We start from the raw sequence: 23,439 nt of genomic DNA on the forward strand, positions 1-23,439 counted from the left end.
CTTGAACCAAACATTGGTGGAAACACCAAGCCAAAGCCAAGTACGGCTCTTCCCCTTCCACAGCGCTCGCTTCATCCCAAGATTCGACACGGTGGACGACATGGCGACGGCCTCTATCGTCCAACCTGTGCCCGTCAATCGCTCCGATTCCGACATATCTCCCAAGACGACTGTACCTCCGAGCAATTCGGAAACAAGAGGCCCCAAGGCTGACTATTTTTCTTGCGACTCCAACACTGTCGATGGATCCAATACTAGCGTGAGGGCCAGCGACGGCGACGACGGGTCGTCAGGTCACAAGTCGAGCGTCTCTTTTGCTGCCGACCCCCCGTCAGTTCGCAGCGCAAGCCTCGAGAGCAACGATAATGCAGGAAAAGCAACCGGATCATTGATTAGCAGGCACTCATCCATCAGCTCTGTCACGTTCCGTTCTCCAAAAGATCCTGCATTGCCACAAGGAAAGCCTCAGAAGATGGGCAACGCGCGTATCCGTGTCAGTTCTCCTGCTCCAGCTAGGTAAGTTGCATCGTATAATTTCCTTGTTGCCTCCCTAGTCTCGTCAATTTCCTTGGCCATATGAGAGTCCTGCCTGTGGGTTTGTTACCTGGCCGAAACGATTCCCTGTCGCCGAGTCAAACTCGAAAACCTCCTCGATCGAGCCTCACGTTATCCAAAGCCCATGTTTTCACATGCGAACCATGGTCCGAATACGGCTCCATGTGGCGTGTCCACCAAAGCTCGTTGCTCTCAGACATGATCTTCAATGCCATCTTCGGTCGATCACTTTCGAGACCTTGTTCGAAAAAGTATTTCATGTCTGATCTTGATCGTGGTCTCACTCCGCCACGTTGCGAGCCGAAGTTGTTCAAGATCTCGGGTGAAGCGACATTCCTGGGAACCGAAGGGCATGCCGGCAATGCTGGCGAGATGATGCTATGCAACGAGACACTTGGGACAGCTGGCTCAGCATTGGACACCCCACATCAGCATTCGGCAACCATCCCCAATGCGACTGTAGCCGAGATCGCTACAGTGACGACGATTGGCTTCAAGGATGCGATGACTGGTTGTCCAAGGTTCAACTTCCAACATGGTAGAGATGCCGACCTCTGTGGGACCTCGCAATTGTTGGCCTGGTCCAGTTCGCTGGCAACAACCTTGTCCCCACAGCATCACTATTTCATTACCCCGCTGCTTGCGACAAGCCTTGTCGTGGGGATGACCAAAAGACTCTTCTCTTCTTGGAAGCTAGTCACTTGGTCTGGGCTGTCAGGCCATCCATCCTTCGTCACAGCCACCCTGAACGCAGCAAGCCCGCAAATTCCCGCAGGCTTTTTGGGCTTTCATCGGCGTCATACCTGAACTCTCTCTGCATTCCTCCTCCAATTCTGTTGTTGCTTGCCCATATCTCTCACATCTATTTACCATCGTGCTTCCCACGTTCTGTGGCATCTTCACATCATCCATCACAATGGCGACGCTAACCGAGACCCCGCCCGACAGGTTCCGGAACCACATCTCCTTCGACAACGTCCCAACCGGCGAGCCGACCAAGAACAATGCCATTTCGCTGACACTCAATGTTCGGCATCGTGGATATCAAGCGCGACGAAGGTCACGCACCTTCATGGTTGGCGTCGACGAGCACCCCTACTCCGACTATGCGTTGCAGTGGCTGCTTGACGAGCTGGTCGACGATGGGGACGATGTCGTGTGTGTGAGAGTAATTGAGAAGGACACTCGCAGCATCGACAAGTCCTACCAGGAGGAGGCCGAGTCGATTCTGAAAGGTGTTGTGAAGCGGAATGGCTCTAACAGGGCTATCAACATCATTCTTGAATACGCCGTCGGCAAACTGCATACAACTTTCCAAACATTGGTATGTCAGTCCTGCCTAGAATGGTCCTACTGAAAGCTAACATCCACGTTTTAGATCCAGATGTATCAACCTGCTATGCTCATTGTCGGAACCAGAGGCCGCACACTGGGTGGCTTTCAGGGTCTGATCAACACACACAACTCTTTCTCCAAGTATTGTCTGCAATACTCGCCCGTGCCCGTTGTCGTCGTTCGACCGACGGATAAACGCCTCAAGAAGAAGACGAAACGTGCCAATGATTCAACTCGCCAGACATATGTGGGCATGCTGGCCGCAACCGCTGGTAAGCATGAGGCGGACAGCGAAGCGAGCAGTATCTATGAGCTGGAGGTCTCCAACACACCCGATGAGGAGGCCCATCAGGTTGCGCGAGCTCTGGGCCTTCCTGCATCGTTCGACCCAACGATCAAACCCATCAACCCCAGTCAACTCTTGAATACCCGAACTCCCGGCCCGGCGAACATCAATACTCTCGATGAAGCCCCAGAAGATCAACGAGTTGTCAAGGATCCTCCCACCGCAGGCGCCGAGAGCGATGATGATGACGACGACGATGGGGAATTCGAGGTCATGTCAGGACAACAGATCTTGGACAAGCAGAAGCTCGAGCAGCTCCATAAGATGGAGGTGGGCGAGGCTGCCGCTCTAAAGATGAAGATGGAGGACGATGATGACGACGATGATGATACCCCTACGCGCCAGAAGAGCACATCATAGAAGATGGAAGAGAGCCGATCGACATGCAACAAAGAGAATTGGAAGGGCACGTGTGCAAGAGACCTCGGGGAACTAGGATATGACTTGCTCAAGAGGAAGTATGTGTCTGGATCTGTCAATGAACACCCTCCTCGGAGATCCAGCTCTCCTCTCGCTCGGCCTAGAAAAAAACAGCTTGCCCCTTCTGCTCCCTGCGGTGGCAACGAGGACGGCGTGATGGACTCTGAAGTGTCAGACCTGGAGGCTATGCATCTCGGGCGGTGTCCTTACCGGATAAATCAAACCCAAAGAGAGGGCGAATGCGGACTACATCATGTCTATCCTCATCTATGTGGGATGCGTACTCTTGATGGCGCGTCTTCCGATATGGCTGGTTCCGAATCACGTAAAGTCACGGCCTAAGGGAAGCTGGAGTCATCTGCGGAATCTGAAGAGGCGGACCAAGGTCTGAAGCGCATGGCCCATGCCGGCCAAGGAGAGGGGTACAATTCGGATGCTGGCGACGGAGGCGAGGCCCGCGATTCTTGGAACATCGAGGACATGAACCAAGCTCGTGTCAGCGAAGATGATGGTTCTTCCGCAGAGCGAGAACCCGTGAAGGGTGACGCTGGGGCGGACACGTCCAGTTCCTCGCCAAACAACGAGGATAAAGCGCCGCCAGAAGACGAGAGCCAGGGAAAAGGATCGTCAAGCGATGAGGAGCATGGGCATGAACCATCCAACACCGAGGATCAAGGGCAAGAATCGTCAAACGAGCAGAACATGGACGCGGAACAGGGCTCTCTACCTGTTAACAACATGACTAGAGGAGTCCCAACAACTGAGGAGATTCAGTCAATTCAAGAGATCCAGCCTATGCAAGAAATCCAACCTGTTCAGGAGATTCACGCGATATCAACGGTCGACCAGCCCGAAGGGGCTCTGGCGAATGATGAAACTCCAGCGGTTGAGGGGTCATTTTCATGGAAGCTGTGGAGATGCTGGGAAGGCACACTGGACTGCTGCGGGACATGTCTCGTGGACCCCGAGTGTGTAAGAGACGTGTTTAACGTCGAGACTCCTGAGCTACTTTGCGTGTCAAGGTTGCTGGATCGGATTTATCAATAGGTTCCGTCGTCAATAGCAAGTAGAAGCAGTAATATGAAACTGCGTAGCGATTTTGAGTTCCTGCAATACTGTTCGAAACATTGAATGGCGTGAGCAGTATGTCCAACTGGCTGCAAGTGGAATTGACTTTAATAAAGAGTTGAGACGTGTGGTGCCATGAATTGAAGGGAGGAATTCGAGGAGATGTGGTTGGCGGCGATGGCGACCAATGGCAACTGCTGCAACTGCTGAAACCTCACGAGGCCAGGGGGTGAAGCCCCTTGTCTTGAGGCGCACGTCAGCGGGCAGCAGCGCAGGAGGCATGATTCAGCGGGGCAAATGAGATGAAACAAAATCAGCAACTTGTGAAGGGAGAGAGACCCCTGCCTGTCCCTGTCCCGGTCCCGAGCCATGTGCGAGCATGTCATTCCGGCCTGGGCAGGACGTGACAGGACCAGGACAGGGGCAGCCTGAGGCAGCGCCTGCCACTCGAGGTCTGGGCCATGTTCGAATGAGGAAGAGAGGGAGACGACACCCACACGTCAGCAACTCACTATCATTCATTCCGTTTAGTCTAGCCAATTCCATTTCCCCTCTATCAACGACATTTTCGACACACAAAGGACGAGGACCGACTTGTATCTATCCACATTGCGCTTCAAGTAACGGTTCGGAACGGCACTGCATCGACGTTGAAGGCGAGGCGCAGTGACGTCGACGTTCCATCAGACTCTCGTCTTTTTGCGACAGTGAGCGTCGAGAGGGGTTCGCCCGACCTCTTAAGTCCCGCGGCCTCGGTCGATAGGCCACGCACGACAAAGACGACTACACGAATACAACAACCGTCGCTTCTCTATCATGTGGCCTTTTACTCGATGCGGCGAGGACGCCTGCGAAGCGCCTCCCCGACCGATAACCCTCGCCTCCTCCATCGCCGCCCTCCCTTTCTTCTTCGTATTCGTCTCCGTCACGATCCTCGTCGTCCGACACATTTTCCCTCGGCTTAGCGCCAGCTCCGAATCCCGCGACGGCGAAGATCACGTACTCCCCTCGCACGCACCGGCTGCGCTGCGACAGGTACACGCTGAACATGGGGCAAAGAGTTGGAGGCGGCGCAGCGCGGCCTGGACGTTTGGCGTCACGGTCGGGTTGGCCGCTACGCTGGGCGCACTGATAATGGATGAGATTATCGAATTGATCAACGCGGATTCAAGGAATCTGGCGTTGAGGATTACGGTGCCAAGCCTGCTGTTCATGCTGGTCGTCCTGGTGCCCTGGTTAGAGGCTCGGTCTATCGTCTCGAGTGCTGGATGGAGTTTCCAGAGGACTGCCAAGGGCAGGTTCCCTCGTTTTGCTTGGCTGTTGCAGTTGGCGCTGTTCATGGGATGGCTGTTTGCTTTCTGGTCCGTTGGCCAGGCTGTTCCTGAGGGCGCTATGCGCAAGACTTCGAGTTATGGGGACATGAGCTTGAGCGAGATATTGACTCGTGGGTGCCTGGAGCGTATTGGAGTTGTCGGCATCTCGCTCATGGCTCTTTTGTCCGGTTTCGCTGCCGTTTCTTCACCATGGCACACCTTTGTGGACGTTACAACTCGTCGAAAGCGACCTGTCACCGAGGCTGACGTTGCGAGGAAGCAAGCCGGACTGGATGCCGCCAACGAGATGCTCCTCACGAAGCAACATAGACTACAGTACCTGCAACGCAAGGCAGCCAACGCTCCAGTTGCGCCAGTGGGCAAGGGTAGCGGTCTTGTTGGAAAGGTGATAGGCTCCCTGCGAGGCCCGACCAGCGAAGAGGCAGAGATGCGCACCCTGCGCCTGGAAATTGCTGGTTTGGAGACCATGGAGGCCAACCTTGCCTCAGGTCTCTCCCTGATCAAGAGCCATCATGCGGCGACTGTCCGTGCCTCTACGCCCGTGGGACGAGCCCTCCTGATCCCTTCACAACTGTTCAGCCTGTACTGTCTGTACCGCATTGGTGCAACTACACTGACTACGATCCGTCGAGTATATTCTCCTACGTCGAGTTTCGCCAACACCGACCCCATCAACCGCTTCCTCAGTATTCTCGCCCGTCACTGGGACCCTAAGTTGGACCAGCTTGCTTGGGCGCGTCTCATCAGCTTCGCCCTGAGTGGCGTGATTCTCCTGGCCAGCGCCAACAGTGTGGTTCAAACCTTCCACCTGTTCGCCAAGTGGATGCCTGGCCTGCTCCGTCAAGCACAGGCGAATCTCGCACTTGTTGTGGGCCAGATCGCTGCGACATATGTCATCTCATCCGCCCTGTTGCTGCGCAGCCAGCTACCCTCTGCGTTGGGTTCGGCGGTTGGAAGCGTGCTTAAGGGTGCACTGAGCCCTGCATTCGTGGATGGCTGGTTTGAAGGATGGTTCCTTATGGGCAGCCTGGTCACAGCTGTTGGTATCTGGGTCGGGAGGAAGCTTGGAGGTGACGAGGAGTGGGATGAGTATGGAATGGAAGAGATGGGCTCCAAGGAGATGGGCGCCAAGATGTCGTAGTCCCTTTCCCTTCGGTTGAAGCACTATGGCTTTATACTTGAGACTTGTAATAAGCGGCTGATTGTGTATGATTGATTCACTTGGGGGACTTTTTGGCGTTATTGGGAATGAGGAAGAATCTACGACAAGAGGACAGGCGTTTACACATAGAACCAGCCTGGGAATTGGATACCTACTTGGAGAAGGGAAGGATACGGGGTTGGTCCAGCGGTTCCTTGGGAATGAAGAGATGTACGAGGCAGTATATCTCGTTGGTTTGGCAATTTACAATGATTGATCCTATTGGAGTTCATGTGGCTAAGACGTGTGAGTTTGGCAAGGGATAAGATGGATGTTGGTTGTATTGCCGCATTCCTTATTTTTGAAGCACGCAGAGACATACAGAGTTAGTGTCTACATATTTACTTGTTGCATTGAATGGCCTCTTTATTCGAGGTTGAATGTATTCGTATTCTGGTTGCGTGCTTGCCTAGGCTGGGGAAAACCTGCATTCAACCAGTGTGCATGCTGTACCTGGTACAATCAAGGCTTTAGGTATGAATCATACCTAGTGGGTATTTCTTCCAACCAATCTCAACCTCAGAACCACATCAACAAGCAACAACATCACAGCTTCAGACTTAACAACAAAAGACTTAAAGACACAATTATCAAGCATCACTTTACAAAATGAACACGGCACCGCCAACTACGTACAAGGCGTCCCCCTCCCTCCACGCCTTCGCCTCGTCCACGCCCGCCGCATTCCTCGCCGCCAACCCGTCCATCCACCACCTCATGACGGGCGCCCTCGTCACCAACGCCCAGGGCCAGGTCCTCCTCCTCCGCCGCGCGCCCCATGACTCGTGGCCCCTGCAGTGGGAGATCCCCGGCGGGTGCGTGGACGACGAGGACGTCAACATCGTGGCTGCCGCCGTGAGGGAGTTGTGGGAGGAGACGGGGCTGAGGGCTAAACTTGTGAAAGCTCCCGTGAGGCTTGTGCCGGCTGATCAGGCTGGGGAGCTACCCGTTGATGTGCTCGAGACTAAACTGGAGATGATTGGGGACTTTATGATATTCCGCGTTAAAGAGGTGGTGTGGGGGAAATTGGCGGTCTGGATCGACGTTGAGAGCTACGACGACGTCAAGATTTGCGACGACGAGCACGTCGAGTTTGCATGGGTCACGGAGCAAGAAGCCAGGGAGAGAAGGTTCATTGACGGGAGGGAACTGGACTTTACGAGCGAGGGCGTGAGGAGGAATGTCTTGGAGGGTTTCAGGTTGTGGAGGGAAGAGAGGGACAGCAAGTGAGCAGCCATCATCTTGAGCATGGCAGCTGAATAGGGCATCAGGCTGAGAAGGAGGGATATCGTGTGCTCATTACTGTTCGTCTATCGGGTCATCATCACTTGTTGAGGCGACAACACCAGCCAGCCCCCATTCTTCACCATCACCCCCTTAAAGCACAACGAGAAAAAACAACACCAACCGACAACCCCTGACCAAAAAAGACGTGTTGACCGAGAAAGGCATTAGAGTAGAGAGAGAGAGGGCGTGAAGAAAGACAAAGAGTACATTTCATTGATCCCGTAAACCACTCCACTCAGTATCAGCACACAGATCCGAGCATGGGGTAGTCTCATCGTGTTTGCTAGTGTAAGTCTGCGAAGAGGACTGCGAGCTGCTCATCATCATTATCAGAGCAAGATTTCAGTCCCTCTCCTCTTCTTCTTTTTTTCATCATCATCCCTTTCCTCATCTCATCTCATCCCTTCATCAACAACCAGCAAAGACGTTTTTTGGGGAAATCAAGAAACAGAACGACAAGAATGAGAAGGAGAAGAAAAAAAAACAAAGAGATAAGAGAGCTGTGATCATTCAAATGCATGCCACGTTTCCGTCCATCCATCCATTCATCCGTTTCGCCGCCATTCTTTTTGCTTTTGTCTCGAAACGCCAAAAGGTCAAATGCTCAAAAACCCCCTCCCTACCTTGCTGTAAGCGAGTGATCAAGGTCTGGAGGCTGAATGAGTTGAGTCCGACGTGGTGGCGGTCAGACGAGGAACTAGGGCACCGTGGCCGAGAGAAACCAAGGCGGGAGAGGAGTCCATGTCCTGGACACGCTGGGTATCAAGGACAACGAGAGAAAAGCACGCGACGCCGAAGCTTCCGACATCGCTTGCAGGTGGGTATGAGATGGGAGTCGTTCGAGAGAGGAAATTCCAGAGTCCAAGACGTAAGCCGCTTCGTCGAGTCCAGTCGAGAGTAGAGTCGAGTCGTGCGAGTGGGATATCTTGCGACGGGCATTTCTAGTCGTCAAACCGTAGAGAAACGGGGCGATATGTACACATTCTAGGGTGCCACCGCACGTCCCTGGCGACCCTTCTTGGGCACCGTGGTCCATCCGTCCTCGTCGGTAGTCGGAGTTGCGCCTTCGGCATCGCCAGAAGCCTGCTGACCAGCAGCTCCGTTGGCACGGGGAGGCCGTGGGTCCCGAGCACCACGTCCACCACCACGTCCGCCCCGGGGACCGGGTCCCCCGCGGAATCCTCGCTGATCACCAGAAGCAGAGCGCCAGCTAGAGGCCTCAGCGGCTCTCGACTTGGGGTGAGGGGCAGCACCTTCACGGGGCTCACGGGTTCGAATAGGGACCTTCTGCTCGCCGTTGGCTGACTCGGTAGCCTCAGCCTCGGCAGCAGGCTCCTCCTTGGGCTCCGCTGCAGCCTTGGCCGCCTCAGCAGCCTCAGCCTCAGCAGCCTCAGCCGCCTCGGCCTCAGCCTTGGCAGCCGCCTCCTCCTTGGCGATGCGTCGTTCCTCCTTGGCCTTCTCATCGGCTTCACGCTTCTCCTGGACAGCTTGTTGACGCTTCTCCTCGATCTCCTTCTCCCTTGCGGCAGTGTCGATGGGGCGAGCAGCGCCGAAGGGGCTGGCCTTGGCATCGGAGCCTAGAGAGGGCGAGGCGGCATCGGGGGCCTCGGAAACAGTTCGCTTCTGCAGGTTCAGGCGAGGGCGTCCACCGTGAGCAGGGCCGGCGTTTGACAGAGCAGGCGAGGGAGGAGCGCTGCCGTCAGGAGAGGTAGGCTTAGCGTCAGGGCGCATACGGTCCCGCCACTGCATGTCCTTGTCGGCGGCGGTGGCAACTCTCTCAGGACGCTCAGGACGCTCAGGACGCTCAGCGCGAGGAGGACGCGAGCCACCCTCACGGGCTTCGCCCCAGGCGGGCGAGTCGCGGCGGTTTCCACGGTAAGACTCACTTCGCTCGCCAAGTCCTTCGGGCGAGGGGCGAGGACGGCTGCCGTCTCGGGAGCCGGAGCCCTCCTGGGCAGGAAGGGGAGCCAGAGGTCCGTGTCGCTCCCAGGTCAGCTCACGGGCGGGACGGCTCTCAAAGGAGGCGGGGTCACGGGGAGGTCGGCGCTCGCCAAACTCCCGGGGGCCACCTCGAGTGGGAGCATCGGGCAGAGGACCCTTGCGAGTCCAGTCTCCCAGCTCCCGAATAGAGTCTCCTCTGCCAGGATCACCTCCGCGGGCTGACGAAAGTTAGAATCACTCGATAATTATATAGCGCATATCGACTTACGAGGATCAGCAACCTTGATTCGGACAGTACGTCCCTGGAACGACTCTCCATCAAGAGCAAGAGCCTGCTTCAGGCCCTCAACGGTGGCAAACTCAACATAGCCAAAACCCTTGGGTCGCTGAAGCTCACGGTCCTCGATGAGACGGACGCTGACGACGTCGCAGCCGGTGAAGAAATCGTTCACAGCATCGTTGGTAACATCATAAGCCAGGTTTCCCAGGTGAGCGGTATAGGGAGGCTTGTCGGGGATCTGCTGAGGCGCGGCCTCGCGGACAGAGAAGCCTGGACATGTGAGCGCGGGAAATCAGGCTGCGACCAGGCTGATACATACCCCGATCTTGCCAACTGGAGGAAGAGTTGTTGTAACGAGGGCGGTCGCTCGGGGGCAGGGCCTGAGTGCCTAAAGAGTGTGGTCAGTCCACCGTGGGTCGCGGCGATGGCATGAAACATGGCACGTACCGGTGACTATGAGGGAGTTAGCGACCAACAACGGAGATGGACTCGACGACGGGATGCTTACCATAGGTCTCCTCTACCTCATCGGCCCAAGAGCTTCCACCACCAAAACCTACAAGAGGGTTAGACAAGAGAGGCGAGGGGTAATAGGCACATGTGCGCAGTAGCGGGGTGACGAGAGGGAGAAGACGAGGGGCAGAACTCACTGTCAGCCAGAAAGTCCCCAAGGGACATCTTCTGCTGTTCCTTCTTCTTAGGAGCTATACGAAGGTCATGGTCAGCATGTCCATCATCGCAAGCGGCTGCGAGGTGTTGAGGCATAATGCTCACCCATGATTGCGGTTAAGCGGCCACGCGCAACGATTCCAAGACCGATGCGCGTAGGATTGCAGAGTGCGAAACCGACCGGGGTTTAGCGGGCGGTTCAGCTCTCGCTCAGTGAAGCTGTCGAGATCGGTCGCTGTCAAGGCGGGAACCGGGAGACCGGAAGTTGAAGATTCGAAGATGGTGACGGGACGGTCGCGAGAAGTGGTTGGGCCCCGACGAGTGTTGCCGTGTCTGGGGGTTGACGAGTCGAAATTTGCTCGGCGTAGAAAAAATGATGATGGAGGCGCCCGTGAGGGTTGGCTTAATTTTGCCAGGCCAGCAGTGGGAGAGTGGGAGGCGCTAACCTGATTGGTCGCTAGCCCCACCCACCGGGCCCCCTTCCTCTGTCTCGCTTGCAGGACTGCCTCAGCAATGGCAGGAGCGAGTGAGCGCCTGTCGAAGTGCGTCGAAGTGCCCACCAATAATTGATTGGACCGGGCACCTGCCGATGTCATGTCACGGGTTTTTCATCCACGGTTCCTGCCTTCTGCCATTGGCCTTTTGCCAGCCTCCCTGGGCTCCGTCAGAAATATCCGGCCGGGGAAAAGTCGATATATCCACCACGAGGTCATTTATCGTGATATCAAACGGCAACGTCGGCGATACGGCGAGCCATGTAATATTGTTTCTTTTTGTCAAGATCCCATTGTACTTTTAGTTGTATTTTCCCTTTTCTTCCGTTTCACCCTTAACCGGCTTTCTTCTCATCCTCGTCACACTCATCATGGCAGACAATAGCAGCCAAGACCCTCAAGCAGCGCCCTTGCGCCAACGGCAGTCTTCTCGAGGCCTGTTTGCTCCCGAGATTGTCGATCTAGTACTACCACCCCTGAAGGTTGGTGGTTTGACAGGTGTGTCTGACAGAGTTCTCTCACGAGGTTGTCTTTAACTAACAAATGACAGGGACTGCTGGTGTTTTGGCTGGCGTAGGAGGCTCTATCTTTAAGGAAGCAAACCCCATTGTCTGGGGTGCAGTTTCTGGCTTCCAATGGTTCACACTAGGGACCAGCTTTTGGTGTATGTTCATCTTCACGTGGCACAGGTGATTCACTCCATGAACTCGACTGACAGTCCCAAGTCACGAGAAGTATCGTGGTCAAAGCATGGGGCGGTGAAGAACAGCTCAGAAATTCGGATAAAACCAAGGCCAGTGCCATTGCCGGCACGGCAGCTGGTGCCATGGGAGGTTTGATTCGTAAGTTGAGTCGGCATTTCACACAACTTATCTCAACTGACCATGATATCAGGGGGCCCCTCAAATATACTCCCGGCCATGCTAGTTTGGACAGTCCTGGGTGCTGGAGGACAAATGGCAGTGAACCAAATGTCCAGTCGTCAGCCCAAGGTTCAGGACGAGAAAGCTAGTTGGATCTCTCGATGGAGCCCTCTCAAGAAACTTACTGACGAAGAGTATACGAACATGATGTCAGAGAAGATGCTGAGAATCGATGCTGACATTGCACTCATCGATGATCGCATTGCCGAGTTAAGGAAGCAGGCACAGGAGGAAGCCCAAGCAGATACCCCTTTGCGATGAAAATGAACTCCTACTGAACCATGCTCCCACGTTGTCCTCGACTCACTTGCGGGAACTAAAACGCATTGATACACTCGCGTAGGAGGTGGCAGAGATGCTATTGGCCACAATGCCGCCCTGAAAAGGCGGCTCATGCGATGTGTCGGCATATCATGCGGAGTTTGTGAGATGATCGTCCAGACTGGACAGCTTACGGTGAGAAGCTACAAAACCAAGACTCCAATAACCCCGCATTTTGTTTGAGAGGTGGCTTTTCGCAGCGACAACGCATATCCCCAACAACTTTCAACAACAAGCCCAATGGCGCAGGATCATTGAGCTTTGGACTGCAATGCAGGGATGAGCGCATGTGCGTTGCCATTATCAGCAATTAGGGTTACAAGAACCTCATTAAAGCGAAGCCCGCACGTTGTAAGGAGGCATATACCAAGCTATGCCCACATTGTCTGCAACCAACCTCGCACAGCACAGCACCGCTATCATGGGTGTGGGAGCTCAATGAACAACGCTATGACACGCCACTTGTAAGACGAGTCGGTGGAGGGTCACCGTTGAATGAAACAAGGATGACGCATTTCGGAGCGAGAGACAGAAACTCGGCCTGGATAACAAATGTCCGCGGTCACACCAGTCGAGCTCCTGGTTGAAACGTTGTTTTCAGTATCTAATCTTCACACTTCGTGGCCAGATCCAAACGTAGCGCCATGGCAACCCAAGATTGTCGTCCAGGTAAAATGTTTGATAATGTGGTCTGAGGGGTCCGAGCATGGGCTTGGCGGTATGTGGACGACGAATCCAAGCCGGATACGAATGGGCTAGCTCTGACTGGCAAAACGCCTCCAAATGATGAACGAGATCTTAGTGCTGGAACGGGATAGAAGATCCTGCCTTGCTTTCCCCGCACTTTGAGCCAGAAAGCTACCTACCTAACCAAGCCAATGGTGAATTCTGGCAGAAAAAGAAAGTGTTGCTTGGTGCGTAAGTTGAACCTTGGGATGCGGGCTTCCGGGAAGCGAACGCTCCGTTCCGTGGTGACCAATCTTGGGCAGGCAGACCGTTGCTCCGCCTAGAACAACATCTCCGGACGATTATTGACATGCCGGAGACATGATTTTCAAGACATTCGATGCCGAATGGCTAACTGAGACCCAGTATCAGAGTAATAATTCTCCTTATTGTGCCCTTTCGACATGCTGCTGAGTTTAGATTGGTCATCATCAAAATGGAATTGGCTTTACCAAGAGCTTACAAGGCGTTCCCTGTCTGATAGATGACATGGCCCGTGCTCTGCCCTAATCGACCCCCGAGTGAGGCTCGTGGCTTCAGCTTGGAGGCTTCTGAGTGGAGGCTTTGGAAGATTCGGTACGTACCCCCTCTGATCGCTTGAGTGCTGGCGTCTGAACGGGCAGGGGCTGGCCCCGGCGGAACACGCCCGCCCGCTTGTTCCATCTGTCGCTCACTGGACGGGAGCCATCCATCCCAACCAATCTTGGACGCTACGACAGTATACGTATCTCAGTCTTTGGCACCTCCATCCCCTCGACTCGACGCTGCCAAACCTTGCATCTCTCTCTGCTCAGGTCGCGGCTCAGAGGCGTCGCCATCTCCATCTCTATATATCACGGCTCTGTACGCCTGCGCCTGCGTGCAACCCCCTTTTTCTCCTTTCCCGCCGACCGTTGTGGCCCCCCTTGACGTCACGGATAATCTACCCGCCTCCCGTCCCCTTCCAACATCTATCGCGCTCGAGAGATCCCGCCGATCCCGCCCCAAACTCAGCTTCGTTAAATTCGTCGTCTATTCCATGCCAGACGGCTCGGCCACAAGCTCCATCGCCATCAGCATCTGATTTATTTGGCCTCCCTCGGGCATATTTCGTCGCGCAAAGCTTCTCGGTCGACGCTATCAGGAGGCTAAGCGACCTACGTTGTGGGAGGAACCGGAAATTCGGCATTCTGATCGCACAAGCACATCCGAGCTCGCGGCGATGGCATAGCCCGCCTCAAGACAACTCGAGTAGAAAGGAAGGCATGGTACCTCTTCCACCAACAGTAAATGTGAGTTGCCTGACCACGCCATCATACACCGCCCCTGGCTAACGTTGCCCTCATGCAGTCAGCTTGGCGGGAGAGGCTCGCGAGAGCCTTTGAAACATGGCTCTGCTAAACCCGACCTTCGTGTTCGGCTTACTTGTCCTCCTATACCTATCGTCCTTTGTCCTCCTCGCCGTACTTCGAATCCTTACCGGCATCTCTATCCAACGAATCGGCTACTTCTCACTCCGTCGCCTCGCATACACACCACGGGATGGATGCAGGATCGAGATCAGGGGCCTTGGGATTAACGTCCACCGGCCGACGTTTGCTCAGCCCACATGGCTAAGTATCGTTCTGAGCGAGCTTGTCGTTACGTTGGACATCAAGGAGCTGGAAGGAAACAAGTCGGCCGATTCAGACGGCGAAGGAAGCGACACCGAGCCGACGACCAAGAGCAAGAAGACGGCGGATAAATCCAGTTCCCGTCCCAAACCACAACTATCTCGGCGACCTACGAGTACCGTCGTTCGAAGCGAGACATGGAAGAAGTTGACCAATGTCAAAGAAAAGATCAAAAGGCTACACAGGAACATCAGCTGGCTCAAACTGGTTGATGTGGTCGCAACCAACTCGGCCGTGAACATTGTGGACGTGGGCAATGTTCAGGTTGGGAGCTTCACGTTGGCTGTGGACACGCGACGCAAAATGGTTGACCGCGCTCGCTTCTTCGCCCGGAGGTCCGATTCCCATAGTAAGGATCGACAGGCAGAATGGACGGTTACGCTCCGGAGCGTTCTGTTCACTGCCGACGGCAGCGAATCGATGGAGGTGCTTGACCATTTGTTCATCAATGTCCACGGGTATCTGTACAAGTCTATGGATGGGCTGCGCGAAGCTGCCGTGGCTGTCAAGGTTGGGCGTCTGCACATCCCCTTTGACGACTTGCAGACTTGCATGGACCGGTTTAAGAAATGCCGGAACGAAACCAAAACTCCCAGCACCGATGAGCCTGTGGATATCTTCCTGGGCAAGGTTGTCCAGGAGCTTGACCAAGCCGGAAGTACAAATGCGGATCTGATGAGAACCGTATCAGACTCCAAAGAGTTCTTGAGCTCCATTCTGCGGGGCATCAAGGAGATCCAATTCGCTGTGAGCTTCCTTGGTGTTTCTAAGAAGGTCCAGTCGATCAAACCCGGGTCAAATCCTCTTCTGCTCAATCTCGCGATGAAGGAGGTTGGTATAGATCTTCATAGGTTGGACTCCAAATCGCCTGCGCACCGCATGTATTTCCCCGCCGAAGCCATCGCGCACGAAGCATTGGCCGCCGCTTTGTCGATTTCTGTCGGCCTTGACGATGGCCATGGCCAGCCTGAGCGCCTCATTTACATCCCGATGGCCACGACCACCATCAAGACGACCCTACTCTCCAAGACTATAGAAGTTTTGCGGGACGGCACCGTGGACGAGAGGAACGCAAATATCATGTTCGCCAACTCTGTGGTTACATCTCCTTCAGTCGATCTGGACCCTCGACATTTACCGCTCCTCATCGCCCTCCTTAAATCAAAGCCCAAGGCACCAAAAGCCAAGAGCGAGAATCATCATCTCATCTCGCGCCTATTACCCAAGGCTAACTACAAATTTTCAATGCATGAACCCGTTGTGCGCATCAAGCTCAAGCCACTACAGAAAACGGAGGACCCCGACGATTTCGACCTCATCATCTCCTCCATTTCTTCCATATCTCTTGACATGGAATCCTCACACAGTCTTTTCGAAGATCTTCACTACACGCTCGATGGGGCCATTCGACTTCAGTCTCATGACCTTTACTACCAGACGAACAACGGTGAACGGTTCAACCTCATCACAACCGAGTCTCTGGATATGAAAGTTCACCTTGGCGCTCGTCCCGATGTGTACGTTGACATCACAGGAAACCTCCAGTCCGCTTCAATCAGCATAATCAGACCTGAAATTACAGACGGCGTGCGCCAGATCGTCCGAGAGCTGCGAATCGACGTGGAGCCAGAGAAGGGACCCGTAAGCCGGCCAAGAAGTGGCAAGAATTTCTTGCGATCGATGCCGAGCTGGTTACTGCGATGCCAGTTTGACGCCTCGGACATGAACTTGGAGATTGCCGGGATTGACGAAGAGATCTCAGATGACACTCGCGGAGTGTTCATCCATTGGGACACCGTTTCGGCCGAGTACCGTGCTCATCGCTTTGATGGGCTCCAACGGCGGCCATCTAGGAGGCGAGCCAACAGTCGCTCAGTTAACCAATCTGACTCGGACTTCACGCCCCCGTCTAGCTCGCCTCGGCCTAAGAAGAAGGCGCAAAACGTTGGGGACGGTCGAAGGCTTACTGTCTTTGCGCGCGGGATTGAGGCTCAAATCATGGATGCGATCGATATCCTCGAACCAGAGCCATTCTTCAGCATCCCGAGACTTGAACTTTCCTTGGGAGCTGCCAGTGATGCCAGTGGCCCGACCTTCAACATCCAAGTCACTGTGCGGTCCATCCTGGCACAGTATTCGCTTTATCGACATTACGCAGTTGGCGTTGCTGTCATGACTCTGCGAAAAGCGTTCATGCGAACAGGCCGGGACATTCCACGACCGAAGCAGCAGGGAACCTTCAAGGAGGTACCCCCCAGCAAGGACCGACTGGCTCCCCCAGGGGCCCCGCCAGATCTTAGCGGGGAGCTATCTACCGTTACCCCTGAGCTGGTCACCCTCGATTTCAAGGCGGCACTCATCCAGCTTAAGGCTGAGATGCCTCATGACCCTTCCATGATGCTGCACATGTATGGTCTGGAACTCGGTCGCCAGAGGTGGTCCACTCCGTACATTGCAGCCAGACTGGTTCGCCTTTACACAGAGCCGCCACGAATGCGCAACGTGTGGGCAAGGCTCGTGAGCGTTAAGTCGGGACGTCTCGATCTCCGAGAATCTCGTAAGAAGACTGCTTACGGTGGAGTGGTCGACGAGAAGATGGTTGATATCGTGACAGAGGCCGTCCGGGTCGCTGTGCCACATGAAGTCATCGTCAGCCAAATCAGCGACAACTTCATCAATGTCATCAAAGCAGTGCAGCAGCTACATCATCGCTTCAAGACCGGAACCAACGAGTACATACTCGAAAAGAAGCCAGAAGGACCTAAACTAGTACCTAAGGTGTCGGTCCGTACGCGAAATTTCTTGTTCGAGCTCGAGGACGGAGGCTTCGAGTGGAAGTTGAACATGATCTACCGGACTGGCCTCATCGAGCAGACACAGCGCATTGCACGAGAAAACGCTTTTAGGGTCAAGCTGAAAAGAGTGCGTGAAGACGAGATCCGCAGAGGAACAAGTAAGATTCGCTCTCGGTCAACTTTCCCTCGTGGGCGACCCGAAACGGCGGATGCCCATGGAGCGCGCAGCCGGAGCATGGATGCCATGAATGGAAGGGAGAATCGACCAAGCTCGCAGCGCGGAAGAGCGCCTCGATACGACCCCGAGTCGGAGGCCCTGCAGGTGAATGGCGTTTCAAAGGTCACCGAACACTACGCTCGAAACCATCTCGACATGTTCAACGCACAGAGTTGGAAGAAGCGAATCGACCGCGCCTGTGAGCTTTCTCGAAACAGCATGAAAGAGTCCCGTGGCCAATTCTGGGGGGCCAACCAGGTTCCCGAGGACATTGAGGAGGCCGAGAATTTGCTTGAAGTGCCACCGAGACCAGCGCTCATGGCCACTCTCATCAGTGACTTGCATTTCACCATCGACAAGCCAACATTTCCGATGAAGGAGTTGCCGAATTTCCTACACACGATTGGAAAGGGAATGCCTCGGGATATGCAGTACAGCTTGCTTGTACCAATGCATGTTGGCATCGCAATGGGAGAAGCCAAGGTGACATTACGAGACTACCCGCTTCCACTCTTACACATCCCTCCGATGAAATATGGACAATCAGCCAAGATCCAAGCCGTGTCGTTGAAGACGAATTTTGTCATTGCTGAAGAGTTCCGAGGTGTTGAGTCGACCCGCCGGGTACGCGTCAACGTCGTTCCTCCAAGGAATTCGCTCCCAGGCTCCTCCAACGAAGGCAGCTTTGCCATAGAGGTGAGGCGCACGATAGGACCCGTCAAGTCTTACTCCGACGTGCACATGGACGTCAACAGTGCTCTCCCGACGCGGATCACCTGGGGTCCCTGTTACCAGCCTGCCGTTCAAGATATGATGATGGTGATCGAATCTTTCACTAAACCTCAGTTTGACCCCTCTGAACGCGTTGGATTCTGGGATAAGCTCCGACTCAACTTCCACTCGAGGATACACGCGGCTTGGAAGGGTGATGGCGACGTGCACCTGGCTCTCAAGGGTACTCGCGATCCTTATCAGGTCACTGGAAATGGCGCCGGTTTCCTCATGTGCTGGCGCAACGATATCCGATGGAGCATCAACGCTGATGATGACCCAAAGCGATTCCTCTCGGTGGAAAGTGGCGAGTACATTCTCGCTATTCCCGACTTCAGTCACGAAGTCCGAGAGCAAGCCAGGCGGCAACACGATGTCGAGGGTTACTTGCCAGATGACAACTACAAGTCCGAAGCAAGCTTCAAGAAGGTCGTCATGAAGCTATCGGGCAAGGTGCAGGTGATGCTGGGGCTCATCTTCGAGCGTGCCATTGAGGATGGCAGACGAAGCTTCGAGTTCCGGCCCCATTACGATATCGTCCTCAAGAACCCGCACTTTGCCAAGCCCGACGAGAACGGCCTTCCGTACGATGCCATGCGTGGCTTCAGGAGTCGACATATCCATCTCTCTATCGCGGTCCGAGCTCCAGCTGATCGCAATTGGATGTCAGAAAACCCCGAGCCCTCACGAAGCTACAACACGGTTCATCTTACGCCGAGATTCTTCACTCATTTCTTCGCCTGGTGGGGGTTGTTTGGTCAGCCACTGTCTCTCCCCATTCGCCAAGGCACTCTGTTCCCTGGACGCGAGAAGAATAGCAAGAAGTTCGGTCGCCACCTGGCAACTGTCAAGTACAATCTGCTGCTGGCGCCCTTGTTCTTGAGTCACATCTACAAACACAAGGATGTCGAGGATTACTCCGAGAACGCCGTCTCTGCGACTGGCATAAAGGTTCGTTTCGACAGCTTCTCACTTGATCTTCACCAACGACGAGAGGAATTCAACACTCTTGGAAAAGGTCGACATGATGACAGCGAGAGTAAAACATCCGGTATCAAGATCCATGCTGCCCAGCTTGACCTTGTTAGCGCCGATGTCAGGGCAGTCTCAGCGAGCTTGAAAGGAACCACTACCGAAGCCATCAAGAAGGGGTCGATTGCGACTTTGATGAGCGACGCTGAGGAGAAGCCGGACTTGTCTCGATTCACCATTCCTGACAATGACTTCAGCTGGATCGATATGGACGACTTTGTTGAGCTGGATTGGATCACACCAACTGAACCGCATCCCGACACCAAGATCTTGCCCCTTGCATACGCACCCCGACTCACATACTTCCGACAAACCGACATTGGGGGTGTCATTGCTGGTGATCCCACTAGAACTAGTCCGTTTGGAAACGAGCCTACTCACTTTTGTGTCATGCGACATGATGATGATCCACGACGGATTCAGGGTCAACTCATCCAGCACCGACTGGACCAGCTCGGTGTTCAAATGCAAGCACACGCTCGTGAGGTGGGTGAAGCCGAGCTGAAGGTGATCAAATGCGATGCCAAGGACACCGATGCAGTTGAAGAGTTTGAGGCGTACAGGAAACACACTCACGTCTTGAGGGAAAAGAAAGAGTTCTTGGAGACCATGCTTAACCAGGCCTACATGAGGGCGCCGTCAAGCACACACAGGCGCAGCACTGATGGGCGGAAGCCATCCAGCGAAACCGTTGCGTTCCAGGACGAGACTATTGAAATCCCGGCGGCCAGCGAGTTCGAAAGCGAGTTCAACAACCGTTTCGTCATTCACAACTTGCAGCTCAAGTGGAACAATCTGCTGCGAAACATCGTACTTCGCTACCTCCACCAGAACAGCCAGCGGCGTGGATTTACTTACTACCTTTCACGCCCTGCTATCAAATTCATCCTGGACATTGTGGAGGAACAGAACAGGGCCAAGGCTAACAGCAACAGCAAGCCCGGGAAGGCCAAGTCGACGTACAGTAGGAAAGGTCGAAGTTCTCGCGCGTCAAGCATGAGGGAAGAAGAGAACGCTCAAGACATCGAGGAACGGATCCGAAAGATTCTCGGTGAGGGCCGCAAGTTCACGAGTGCAACCTGGAGCACAAACGCCGACGGAGTTGTCGAAGGTTCCATCGAGGACCTGGTTACCGGAATCGCCGAAGAGTTCACCCCTCAGAGCAGCTATCACATCCGCATCATTGCACCACAGATCCAACTGCAGAGCGATAAGAACAAGAAGAATGTGGTGCTCGCGACAGCCAAGGGGATGGAGCTAAAGGTGATGGAAGTCATGGAGAAGGAGAGAATCTCTGACAATGTCAGTGGTCTCGTTCAACGCCGCTTCTTGGTCAACATGGATAGCGTTCAGTTCTTCGTCACGCACCAGAAGTGGTTCCAGACAAGCCTCGTTTCCATGTACGTTGGAAGCAAGTATGGCGCCCCAAGTGGCTCATCTTGGCCACCTTGGGTGCCGATCGAGGTTGTCTTCGACTTCCAGGCGGATCCTTTCGGCTTCAAGCGCGTTGTCCAGAAAACTTCAGCCATGGTTCGATATGATAAGTACAACACGCTGCGTCTGAAGTACAACGACGAAGTCAATGCGGACGACAACGAAGGTTTCTCGCCAAAGGACAATGTGGAGAACCGCATGGACAACCTCTGGGTCGAGTTCCCGACAGCGCGTGCACTCTGCAACTCGTCACAGTACTATGCATTGTATGTCATCGTGCTGGATCTCCTCATGTACAACGAACCCATGGAGAAGACGAGAAGCGAACGCTTGGAAAAGATCATCCTTGCATCAGATTTCAGCGACCTGAGCGGCGCTCCGGCAATGGTTCAGAAGCTGCAGCAGAGGATCAGACAGATGGAGGAGATCAAGGAACATTTCCAGACGTACTCCAAGTACCTCGACAAGAAGGGCTGGGAAGACCGCTTGCACCTCGAGAAGGACCTAGCTGCCTGCGAAGATGAGCTGTTCTTCATGATGAAAGCCATCACCAGCTCTCAAAGAAAATACGATGTCAACTCGGTTGACAGCACTGGTCTGCTGAGGTGGAACATCTCGGTGCGAGACATTGTGTGGCATCTCATGCAAGACTCTAGTGATCCTCTGGTGGAGCTGCAACTGAAGGATCTGGAGTACGATCGGACGGATAACTCGGATGGCTCCCACGTCAATCTCATCCGAGTTGGCAAGGTCCTCGGTCTGAATCTGCTACCAGATGCCACGTATCCTGAGATGGTTGCACCGTACATCGACCCCGAACGACCCCTTCCTCCAGAGAGTCAAAACAAGGAGATGATTCGGGTGTATTGGCATATGCTGGAAGCTATTGCAGGTATCACAGTCATGGATCGTTTCGAGGTGAACCTGTTCCCGATCAAGGTTCAGCTTGAGCGCGAAGTGGGCAAGCGGCTGTTTGAGTACATCTTCCCTGGCATCAACGGGGACAAGATGTCGGGCACAAGGAACGATTCGCCCTTCATGCTTAAGCAGACTGACCAAGATGAAGAGGAAGATGAGGATGATTCCATCCACAGCCCCAATGGCATTGATATGCCGTCATTTGACAGAGCTTACGAACGAGCGTCGTCTTCATCGTCGTTCTCAGCCGGCTCAGGCTCTCTCGAATTGCGACTTCGCCCTACCCTCACATCAAACTCGAAGGCAGAGCGATCTCCACGCAAGGCCCTGAGCGTTAATACCGGCGGTAGTGATGGGCACTCGTTCCGTCTGTTCCGTGCCCCTGGAACCTCCAAGACGATGTTGAAAAAGGCATCCCATGAGTCACTGCGATCGACCGCGACACCTCGGGTTGGCATTGGACGCACTTCAACTGGGCGGTCTTCAAGGGATGGCCGCGAGTCAAGGGACGGTGACAAGAAGTCCCGCTTCGGTCTCGGCAAGAAGCAAAACAACGAGAAGCCGCCTTCTGACGATCTCACTAAGATGATGACGCGTGCCAGTCACTTCATGACATTTGCATCCATCAAGATGCCCTCTGTTGTACTGTGCCTGAGCTACCGAGGCAAAGACAACCGCAACATCGAGGATGTGCACGATTTCGTCTTCAGGATGCCAACTATTGAGTGGCAGAACAAGACGTGGTCCAACTTGGACCTGGCGCTGGCACTCAAGAAGGCTGTGGTGAAGGCTCTCATCTCGCATACGGGCGCTCTCATCGGGAACAAGTTCTCCAAGCACCGACCCAATGCTGAACAACGGAACAAGCTACGAGAACTGGCTAGCAGCTCGGTTCTCATTGCCCCGTCGTCTTCGGGAGGATCCCAGCACTACCCTGGCAGTCTCAACGACAGCGACGATTCCAGCATGTATGGCTCATCCCCAGTTGACTTTTCTCGATCACCACCTCGCAGCATCCGAGCCGGAAGCACACACAGCAGCATACCGCCATCATCTACAATGCGACGCCGAAGCCGCAGCTCCAGCGTTAAGAGCCGAAGATCTTACCGCAACGGCGCCTCTAGCACTCATGGCCTTCAGCCACCTCACGGCCACCATGCTCCAAATGTGCCATCCTTCCTCATGATGACACCACCAACACCCATCGAAGATAACCGCAACAACCGACACCACACTCATGGCATCGAGCTCCTTAGGCCAGGAACAGCAAGCCCCCAGAGTAGCGTGCACAGTAGCATGAACAGCAGTATGCACAGCGGCATGAGCATTCGCAACAGTGTGCACGGCAGTGTACACAGCAACATCCCGGTGCCGGTTGCACAACAGCAGCTCAAGCCTGGGTTTAGGAGAATCCCGACTGGCATTGAGCGGCCTCCATCGAGCCTAAGTAATCATGATTCGGGTGGATCTGGTGTGCGCCGTAAGAGCGGCACAAGCAATCTCAAAGATAAGATCAGCGCACTCACTTCTCGCATCGGTCATAGAGACACCAGCAGCTCTCAACAAGAGGACGATTCCGAAACCGTGGATGAAACCCCACCGCCACCACCGACGACCAGGCCTAGGACACGGCGGTCGTCGAGCCAGACGGGTCCACGACTCAGTTGGACGCCCAGCAGGATGAAGTCGGGATGAGGGGAGAGACGAAGAGGAGGAAAAG

The 23,439-nt window shown here is 54.5% G+C and overlaps 6 protein-coding genes across 6 annotated transcripts; 5 read left to right on the top strand and 1 right to left on the bottom strand.

Annotated features, from left to right (window-relative positions):
* Positions 1–1,471: 1,471 nt before the first annotated feature.
* On the top strand, positions 1,472–2,596 carry LRP88_00909 (universal stress protein; the record flags this gene model as incomplete). Its single annotated transcript, XM_083237613.1, has 2 exons — positions 1,472–1,879; positions 1,934–2,596. 2 exons carry the CDS (start codon positions 1,472–1,474, stop codon positions 2,594–2,596), a joined length of 1,071 nt encoding a protein of 356 aa, XP_083106118.1.
* A 1,944-nt stretch (positions 2,597–4,540) lies between these two features.
* LRP88_00910 (Abscisic acid G-protein coupled receptor-domain-containing protein) lies at positions 4,541–6,199 on the top strand (the record flags this gene model as incomplete). The annotated part of the gene is made up of 1 exon (XM_083237614.1): positions 4,541–6,199. One exon carries the CDS (start codon positions 4,541–4,543, stop codon positions 6,197–6,199), a length of 1,659 nt encoding a protein of 552 aa, XP_083106119.1.
* Positions 6,200–6,868: 669 nt separating this feature from the next.
* Positions 6,869–7,489, top strand: LRP88_00911 (NUDIX hydrolase domain-like protein; the record flags this gene model as incomplete). The annotated part of the gene is made up of 1 exon (XM_083237615.1): positions 6,869–7,489. The coding sequence occupies one exon, from the start codon at positions 6,869–6,871 to the stop codon at positions 7,487–7,489; it is 621 nt and encodes a 206-aa protein (XP_083106120.1).
* Positions 7,490–8,530: 1,041 nt separating this feature from the next.
* LRP88_00912 (uncharacterized protein) lies at positions 8,531–10,545 on the bottom strand (the record flags this gene model as incomplete). The annotated part of the gene is made up of 7 exons (XM_083237616.1): positions 8,531–9,705; positions 9,756–10,037; positions 10,087–10,155; positions 10,215–10,220; positions 10,276–10,323; positions 10,418–10,471; positions 10,542–10,545. 7 exons carry the CDS (start codon positions 10,543–10,545, stop codon positions 8,531–8,533), a joined length of 1,638 nt encoding a protein of 545 aa, XP_083106121.1.
* A 756-nt stretch (positions 10,546–11,301) lies between these two features.
* On the top strand, positions 11,302–12,114 carry LRP88_00913 (uncharacterized protein; the record flags this gene model as incomplete). Its single annotated transcript, XM_083237617.1, has 4 exons — positions 11,302–11,428; positions 11,481–11,594; positions 11,656–11,772; positions 11,825–12,114. 4 exons carry the CDS (start codon positions 11,302–11,304, stop codon positions 12,112–12,114), a joined length of 648 nt encoding a protein of 215 aa, XP_083106122.1.
* Positions 12,115–14,267: 2,153 nt separating this feature from the next.
* On the top strand, positions 14,268–23,414 carry LRP88_00914 (mitochondrial protein from FMP27-domain-containing protein; the record flags this gene model as incomplete). The annotated part of the gene is made up of 1 exon (XM_083237618.1): positions 14,268–23,414. The coding sequence occupies one exon, from the start codon at positions 14,268–14,270 to the stop codon at positions 23,412–23,414; it is 9,147 nt and encodes a 3,048-aa protein (XP_083106123.1).
* Positions 23,415–23,439: the final 25 nt, after the last annotated feature.

Source organism: Fusarium phalaenopsidis (genome assembly GCF_050370095.1).
Source record: "Fusarium phalaenopsidis strain FUZ10S chromosome Unknown contig_32278, whole genome shotgun sequence".
Taxonomy (NCBI): Eukaryota; Fungi; Ascomycota; class Sordariomycetes; order Hypocreales; family Nectriaceae; genus Fusarium; species Fusarium phalaenopsidis.